Source organism: Thalia democratica, chromosome 7 (genome assembly GCF_965202585.1).
Source record: "Thalia democratica chromosome 7, ktThaDemo2.hap1.1, whole genome shotgun sequence".
Classification (NCBI taxonomy): Eukaryota; Metazoa; Chordata; class Thaliacea; order Salpida; family Salpidae; genus Thalia; species Thalia democratica.
In genome coordinates, this window is record NC_139171.1 from 61,784,745 (window position 1) to 61,794,157 (window position 9,413).

Consider the following 9,413-nt stretch of genomic DNA (forward strand, 5'->3'; position numbering starts at 1 on the left):
TTAGAAAACACTAAAACTAAAAATAAAATAACGCAGTACATACATTGTTTTGTTTTAATGTTGCTTTTTTTATAAATAAGCTGTTGTAGAGTTTAAACTTTCGACTTTTGAACCAAGATTTTTATTTTAATATACAAGGTTTATTTTATGTAAAAAATGGTGTACTACATGTATTTTTATATTAAAATAAAATTTGAAACATTTATAAACAAGCAAAAAAATGCTTTAAAAGTTCATTGTTGAGAATGGTTAAAACAAATTTAATAGTCACAAGCACTATTAGTAATAAAAACTACATTTAAGTAAACATTCATCAATTTCAATAAAAGTGTTTTAAAACGTATATACGAAACAAAATTTGAATAGTATAAAAACATTAAGTGATTTTTTTTGTTTTTTGTTAAACAACAATACATTTGAAAACCATAAAAACTGAGAAAAGCTTACAAACAAAGTTTTGTTTCACGAAGTAAGCAGTTTTTAGCTTGTTAAAAACAAGTAGCAGTTTGCGAGAACAAAGTGTTTAAAAATTAATTTATTGCCGAAAACTTTTTTTCAGTCAAAGTATTCTGTTTTGAGTGGTAAATTATTAAAAAGAAACCTTTTTACGTTGAATTGTTTATAGCTAGACGAAAAAAGATTTAGATTTTATTTATAAACTATTTTGTTTTCTTGTTTTTTCAAAAAAAAGTAAAAGTAAAAGTTTTTGGAAGATTTTAGAGTTAATTAAAATGTTTAAAATATGCTAGTTTTAAGTTTGATGAAAATTTTCTTAAGTTTGAAAAAAAAGACCAGTTAATACTCTTATATGTTTTTTTTTCAAGTTTAAGCAATTTTATCCATACTTCTTTTTAACAAAAGAAAAACGTGATAAGATATTTTATTATTAGTCTAAAATAAAAGACAAATACTTCTCTTTATACAGTAACTCATTTATAAGTTTAGTAGAGATTTTTTTCAGTTTTTTTAGTGTGAAACAAAAAAAAAGAACAATTTGTTTTGGCATAGATATTTGACTCTTACCATTTAGCTATAATAAACAACTTAACATGAAGAAATTCATCATATTCTGGGCAATTAAAAATTAGTTAACATTTTTCAGTTATAATAAACAAAATGGAAAAGTTTGTCGGAGTGTTAGCATTTAAATTCTATTTTTTCAGTTATTTTTAATAAATAAAATGGAAAAATTTGTTGGAGTCTGGACAATTAAGGAAAGTGAAAACTTTGATGATTACATGAAGGCAGTAGGTTTGTAATATTTTATTATTTATATTTAAAAGTTAGTTTGACTTAGTCGTTATTCGTTAATACTTTCATATATAGAATTATTGTATAAAATACTATAATTTTATTCTTTCAGTTATTTTTTTATTACTTTAAATAGTAAAACTTGTTTTTTTTTAATCCCATGACATAGTTTTTAGCTTTAAAACTGTTAAATTATTTTATTAAACTATAACTTTATTATAGGAGTGGGACTAGCCCTCAGGAAATTAGGTCAGGTTGCCAAGCCAACTTTGACAATCGAAGTTGAAGGTAACAAGATGAAAATGAAATCTGTGAGTTTAAAAAATATGTTTTAGATTTCAAAACTTTCAAATTAAAACATAGTGAGGTTTAAAATCTACAAAAAAAATAATTAATAAATTATTTTTACAAATTACCTACTTAAAAATCTTCACCTTTACGTTTTTATTACCTTATTAGAAGTGTTTATTCTATATTTTATTCTTTATTCCCAAGTACCAGCAGTCAAAAAATCCATTTAACTAATATTTTGTAATATTTCTAAAGTTTGTGCTGTAAAAACCATCCGATTATTTCAAACTATTGTTTTTTATTTTCAGGTATCTGCAGTGAAAACCATCCAATTGGAATTCAATTTGGATGAAGAATTTGATGATACGACCCCTGACGGTAGAAAAACCAAGGTTTGTAACTATTTGATATTTAACTATATAATATAAAACTTTTACAATATTACCATCAAGTGAATATAAGATTCATAAGTTGAAATTTTTTATATACAATACACCTAACAGTAGAAAAAGCTAAGTTTAAATGGTTTTTTGAAAACTAGTTTAAGATATATTTAGTTTAAATAAATTTTAAATAAATGTTTAACTTGGATAAATGACGCGAGTTTGTAGGTTAATAAGTTCATTTTAAAACTGTGGTCAAATATTACCAAATGAATTCGCAGTTGTATTCGCAATTCCGCTTAATATTTGCAATTGTAACTTTTTACTGTATGTTACAAGTTTCAATAACGTTTAAGCTTTTTAATTGTCAGCTAATAAAACCGTTAATGTTATGTTATCAATTTCTATTTTATTATTACAAAGACAACAAAAACTTATAAAAACAAAACGTTTATACAAAGCATAAAATTTAAGATAGACAATAACATAAAAGTAATTGTATTTAAACAAACTATTAGATTCAAACAATAAGTAAAGTGTTACTTTATTTGTTTTTCAATTAAAAAATAATTATATGAACGAAAAAACTGTTTAAAATGTTGTGACTAATTGTTTTTTGAAATCTCCAGTCCAAATACACCATGCAAGGAGACAAATTGGTGCAAACTCAAAAGTGGGATGGTAAAGAAACAACCATCACCAGATTCATTAATGGTGCAGGAGAGTTGGAAATGGTTGGTATTTCAATAAAATTGTTAAATTAGTGGTGTTCTTAACAAGGTTTATTGTGTTTTACAAAATAGACTTTGCAGTAATTTGATTTGTTTTGTTGTTATAAACCAACTTAAGTTTAATACTTCCAAGCTGTTAAATATAAAGTTATTAACTTAAGTTAAATATAAATATAAAGTTAAATATAATTTTATTTTACAAGTTGTTAAATTAAATCACTTTATACATAAAAAGCTCTGCTACGTTCGGTTTTAATATACCAATGTGTGATTTATAAAAAAAAATAATTAGCGTTTTTAATAAGTAAAGCATAGTTTATGTTTGTTGTAAAAGTATAAACAGAATAATTGAACTGTTAAAAAAATATTACTTACTTCTGCTTTTTTCATTTTATAGCATAGTTTTAACAATATTTTATTTAAACAGAGCCTTACTATGGGAAGTGTTAGCGCAAGAAGAACTTACACCAAGAAATAAATATTGCAATTTTTTCTGTTCATGTTTTCTACCTTCTCTATAATAAACTTTTAATAGTTTGAATGTTTTATTTGTAATTTAGAAAGTTACATACAATCTTTTATTGTGCAGGTATTACAGTTATTTTAAGTTATATTCAGTAAAAATTTAAACAATTTGTATTTTTATGCTTAAACTAAGTTATGATGTATATAGTGACTTACTAGTGAGTAATACACAAATGTAATTAATATTTTAAACTTACTAATCATTAACTTTAACCTACATTAGAGTACTTGAGCGTTATTGATTAAAAAGTAGGTATTTGGTTTATAAATAAAACTTAAGAAAGATTTAAACAACTTTAACAAAGGAGTTTAGTTAACTAAAATTGAATATTTAAACAAACAAGTTATACAAATAGAAAGTATTAACCACGAAATACGTAGACTAAAATTAGCGTAGATTTTATCAAATAGTTGTTTTCAATTTTTTAAACTATGATACAATATTAAAGTGTGTAAAACAAAATCTGCTATAACTAAATATAAATCATTAATGATAGTGTGCTTATAAAGTTTATTATTACTTATATCGATTCAGGGTAAGTTAAAACTTAATAAGAATGTTTGCTAGCATAACTAATTTTTGTATCAAAATATAAAATCCATATGAGTCTATTTACACAGGAATCACAAATATCGATTTCCCAAAGCCGTAGCGAAACAAGCTTAACTATAAAACTTAAAAAAAACAACAACACTACAAATGTGACGTAATAATGCAAAACAGTACGTAACAATGGTAGAATATTAGTCACCTAAAAATAAGAGAGAATTTTGCAGCATTTTCATTGTTTACAACGTTTGTATATTGTATTTATAAAAGCACGTGGTTTGTAAGAAAAATGTTGAAACTTGCCTTTTAAAAATAGGGAAAAGAAAACAAGGAAAAGAAATACAAACAGTATATAAAAGCTCACAGCTGGTGTGGGGTGTTTACTCGTGTAAAATGTTTCCTTTTGTTAAGAATGGCTTCTGTTTCTTAGAGAGTTTCTTTGCGAGTTTTGTTGAAACTAGGTTTTGTTGGTACAATAAGTAAGTTTTTTTTTCTTATAGGGGATTTAGAAACAATGCGGCCTATTTGCGCTAATAAACAAGGTTAATGTAAGTTATTGTAGGTTAGTAAAAGTTTGTTAAAGCTTGTTGCTACGTTAACAGTTGTTCAAAGAAAGTTTTTTTATTTAGGATACCTGAAATTAGTTCAAAATATATAATTTTTAAATTTAAAACGAAATATGAAAGACCAATACCTTTTAGCTTTTAAAAACTTACATTTAAATAAATTAGTTGAAGTCATTTAAGTTTAATTATTACAGAAAAATGAATCAAAGTCTAATATATTGTGTAAACTACTATTACTTTAAAGATAATTTTTTTTTTCAAAATCAAGTCAACCACTGGTTATTTTTAAAAATTAATCTAAAAAATACAAGTTAAAACTAAAGCTTAAAATAAAAGAAAGGTTTCAAGATAAGAAAAGTTAAGGTTCGAAGTTAAAGCAAACAACAATAAAACTTTTGTAAATCAAATACACCCAGCCTTGGCAAACATTTACAACGCAAAAAAAAAACTTTTGCCAGTCACAACTAGCTATTGTCAACGAGTTAAAACAAAAAAACTTTCTCAATTGATTAGTTATTTTCTGACGACTTTTTGTCAGCTTTGTGTTGCGTCACAATGCAAGTTGAGTGCGGCGAATATTTTCGAGTTTTTTGTTTACACCTTTTTAACTTTCCTGACACATTTTAGTTGCCAGTTGTTGTCAGTTTTGTTTGAAAGTCTCTGGCTGCGCATTTGTTAAAAGCGGAAAAAAGATTGACACTTTTTTATTTTCAGTTTGTTCTGATTTTTTTTAAACTTTAGTTGAGAACTTATTTTAGAAAATATTTTGCGAGTAGCTTTTTGTAGGAATGTTTGTTAGAAAATAATTTAAAGTTTTTTGTAAAAACAAACTATCATAAAAAGTTGATCTTTTTACTTAAAGTGTTTTTTAAATTTGACTAGTTTTATATGAATTTTAGTTAACTTTTAAATTTAATATTACCTTTAAAATAGCTAAAAACTACAATAATCTTACCTTACAAAAACTCACTCGCTGCAAAAGATGTATATTGTTTAGCAGCAAACACAATTTATTATTACATTAGAGTAGATTGACATGGTTTTATTTGCTGTTTTTTAGTTTGCACAGTTCTATAATTTGTTGTTATTTTGTTTTATCATGTTTTTTTTGCCAACTAGTAATTTGTATTCAAAGTTTAAGGTATTGTTTTATATAATTAAACTCTTAAAAGTTTGTAATCAAATAAGTTTAACAAAACTAACAAGACAAGCCTAGATATCGTAAGAGTGTTTTTATTTTAAAAGAAAAAGCTTCAGACTTTATTAAGTTTTCATCTTTTACTTTTTTAGTTTATTTTTCTTTATTTTTCAGTGTAAAAGAATACAAAATATATTTCTTAAAAACAAAAAATACATTACTTGCAGCTTTGTAAGTTAATTTATTAAATATTCTTTTTTATCTCTTCTGTTTGTTATAAACATAAGTCAAAGAAATTTACAACTAAGACTCACCTTACTTTGAAAAAAAGTTGATTAAAAATCACTGCAACAGTAACTATTATTATTCAACACAAGTGTTTATCACGTCACAAGTGGCGTATACGTCACAAACGCAAGTTCAAATATTTTATTGTGACGTCACAGTAAACTAATATTCGTTGACAATGAGCAGGCTGACTAACTGACGTTTTACAAGTTGCAACAACACTTGTGGTTAGAAGATAGCTATTTGTTGTTTGTTAGTTCAAGTCTTTCTCAGTTTTATTTTTATTTATTTTTACTACGGTTAAAAGAGTTAAATATCAACCGTAAAAACTATTTTAAAGATCTTAATAAGTTGTTAAGCAAAAACTCAAAATTATATACTACACAAAGATATAAGTTTATACTTTAAAAAAGTTATGCGTTTTAAAAACTTACCAATAAATACCAACCAAAACGTAAAACATAAACAATAATTAGAAAATACCAAAAAAAATATCATTGAACAGCTACTTTTTTTTAATAATTGATTTTTACAAACATTTATTATCCGTACTCGCGATTGTTTTGTAGATCATTATTTCTGTATTTGTCAGCAAAAAAAAATATTAATAAAAAAATAAAAACGACTTAAACACACACACAAGGATCCGGCCACAAAAATCCCAGTGAAAAGTCGCAGACCGCTAAAAATTTGACAAACTTTTCACGCTGGTGCTTGAGTTGGGGCAAGTGTGCATTCTATATTTAGCAAAAAGTACATACAAGTTTAAGTGGAAAGAAATACTTTTTTTCTTGTAATTGTAGTAAAAAAAAATCTTACACTTTAAAACTCTTTCATAGACATAATTTTAATTGTTTTTTTTAGTTTAGTTTAAAATAATTATTAAATGCACTTTCCACGAAAAACAGTTACTCAAAAATAATTATTCGAAAAACTGCTTTGTCATGGTTTATTTAATACTACACAACTTTTTTATTTTATTTTAAAGTTTTACAATAAACATTTATAGTTTTGAAGTCGATTTGTTTTAAAACAAGTTTAATTCATAGTTTTTAACTTATAACTTTATAAATTTAATATTAGCATTTAACTAAAATATACAATTTTTTATTTTGTAGCTTTTGTGTTCTACTATAAAGCTTCGAACATTTATTTATACTCGAAAATACCAGTTCTTTATTTATTTAGAACACATGTAACAAAATGAAAACTACCTAGAATTAATAAACAAATGTTTATACCCTAACGTACATTAACTGCAGATATTTGATTAAAATGAAAAGTTGTCAAAGTATTTGTCGCAGCAAAAATATTTAAAACACCAAACAGAGACAACCAGAAATAAAAATGATTTCGCCCATGCAAAAAGTAAGTTGTTTAATGTAATAGTTTTTTTGAGTAAAAGTTGACTAAGATCTTGCAGCAACTTTATAAGGAGTTAAAACAGTTGTAGTATTTATAAAACTTTAAAACAACATTATGTGATTGTTACTCAAATACTTGTTAAATTTACCTCCCTATAACAACTGTATGTGATTGTTATTTAAATATTCATTGAAATTGTTTTTTACAACAAACTAATTTGAACAAGAAATTTGCATAACTTGTTATGCAATTTATTTTATATAAATTGTTTACTGTATCAAAGATAAGGTTTATCGATATTAGCCATTTATAAATTTTATCTTTTGTTTAGCTTATGTATTAACAAACTTGATAAAGAATGTGTACTGAATTCCTTACTAATCTATGTATAAACAAGCTAGCAACACATTGTTATGCAGAAGTTATTCTCATTGAATTTAAACAGATAAAATACATTGCAACATTGTAAGTAAATCCTTCTAGTAAACTTTTTACAAAATTACTTTCATGTTCATTTATTTGTAATAAAGTCTGTAAATAGCATTTATAGTGTTAAGTAGATAAGTTGTCAATATGTGTAGCTTGGTGATCAGACATAAGAATATTTATACAAAACTAAACAAAATGTTTTTGTTTAGAGTTTCCTTAAACAGTAGTATACCTAGTTTTAGTACAAAACAATAGCAACTTATTCTGACTGGTAACATAACCAAGCTTTAAAATGGCAAGAATTTTTCTAAATCATCCCAGCTATTGTGAAGTAGATAGGGTAGAAGTGTAATGTGTAATAATTCTTTTTATAAATACTTTTTAAACCGCAATGAAGTTATGACAAACAACAGACGTAAGTTAGTAACAAGAGAGTGTTTAGAAGAAGACATAACCAGAAGAGAATTAATAATGTCCACAAAACCACAATAGTTGTGTTACACAATGAGTTTAAACAGAGCTGTAGTCCTGTGTCAATAGATGTACTTTTATAACAGACTTTTTTAAAGTAAAAAGAAATTTTTGCATCTGCTGGAAGAGATTTTTAAATGTCCACAACTGTGTACGTATAACTTTAAAAACATTTTCAAGAGAAAAATATTTTTACTATATGTCCTTATTTTGCTAGATTTTCAAAACTCAGGAAAAGAAATGAATCTATTTGCAGAAGTCCGTAAGATAAAACTGTTGAAAGTAGAACTTGGTGTTACTTTACTGCAGATACGAGAGATTTTATTAGAAGAGAGTTTATAACGTCCAAGCAATTGTTGATCTTGCGTCTGGAATTTCTGCGTTTTAATAATTGTTGGCTAGCTCCACTCTAACCGATGTTAATTAATTAAGTCGCAAGCTTGCATTGGTAACAGTCGTTTGAAAAATGTTTGAGTTTTATACAGAGTTCTACTTGTTTGTTAAAATGTGGTTATAAAATTAGTCTTAAATGAGAGTAATAGCTTAACATAAGCTTATGTTTTTTATAAGTTTATACAAATATTTTATTTTTAATTTAAGCAGTGAATTTAAAAGTACTTTTCAGTAAAATATATGGGTTAAAATAAGTTTTTTTTTATTATAACTTGTCTGTAAAGTTGTAAACTAGCTTTAGTAACATTCATCTCAAAAATGATTGAGATTCATATAGAGTTTTGTTTAACTTTCAAATATGAATTTAAAAATAGTTTTTATTTAGTTAGTTGCTCAGCATAAGTTAATATTCTTTATAAGTCTGTAGAGACGCGAAATAACTTTGGTTACAGTTATTTAAAATATATTTGATTTTTACATGATTTATTTTTTAGTTTATCCTATACCTAACTAAGTGAAGCTTAATAGAAACTTTTATACAGAATACATAGTTCGTTATATTTAAAAAGTCGTTTACTTAGTTTACTAACAATATCCTTTTTCAATGATAAATTGTCAGTTTTTACCATAACAATAGTTTTATGTAAGTTAGAATTAAAAACTCTTCATATGATTGTCAGTAAATAATAACAATGCAAAAAATTAAGTTAGTATTGTTTAGATCTATCTTTACTATAAATAAACAGCATTTTAAGATTATTGGTAGTAAGACCTAGTATAATTTACACAAAGATATTTGTATAGTTCAATAAGTTATTTTGTATTTGTTAGCTTACCAAATTTGGATTGACAGACATTTTTGATTTGCCAATAAATGACAGAAGAACCCTTATTGTTTTAAAAAAAGACTAAAATTTGTATGTTTAGCAGTATTATAGCTTTTACAAATTACTTAAAACTTTTGGAAAATGTTTAGTATAGCATAAAAAGTTTTAAGTTGATATATATTTTATTTTAAAAGACCAGTACAGA

General features: G+C 24.8%; 1 protein-coding gene across 1 annotated transcript; it reads left to right on the forward strand.

Moving 5' to 3' along the window:
* Window positions 1–1,168: 1,168 nt before the first annotated feature.
* On the forward strand, window positions 1,169–3,197 carry LOC145840770 (fatty acid-binding protein, liver-like). The gene is made up of 5 exons (XM_082948097.1): window positions 1,169–1,251; window positions 1,474–1,562; window positions 1,851–1,934; window positions 2,555–2,659; window positions 3,084–3,197. Exons 1-5 carry the CDS (start codon window positions 1,182–1,184, stop codon window positions 3,132–3,134), a joined length of 399 nt encoding a protein of 132 aa, XP_082804223.1. The 5' UTR covers window positions 1,169–1,181; the 3' UTR covers window positions 3,135–3,197.
* The last annotated feature ends 6,216 nt before the right edge of the window (window positions 3,198–9,413 follow it).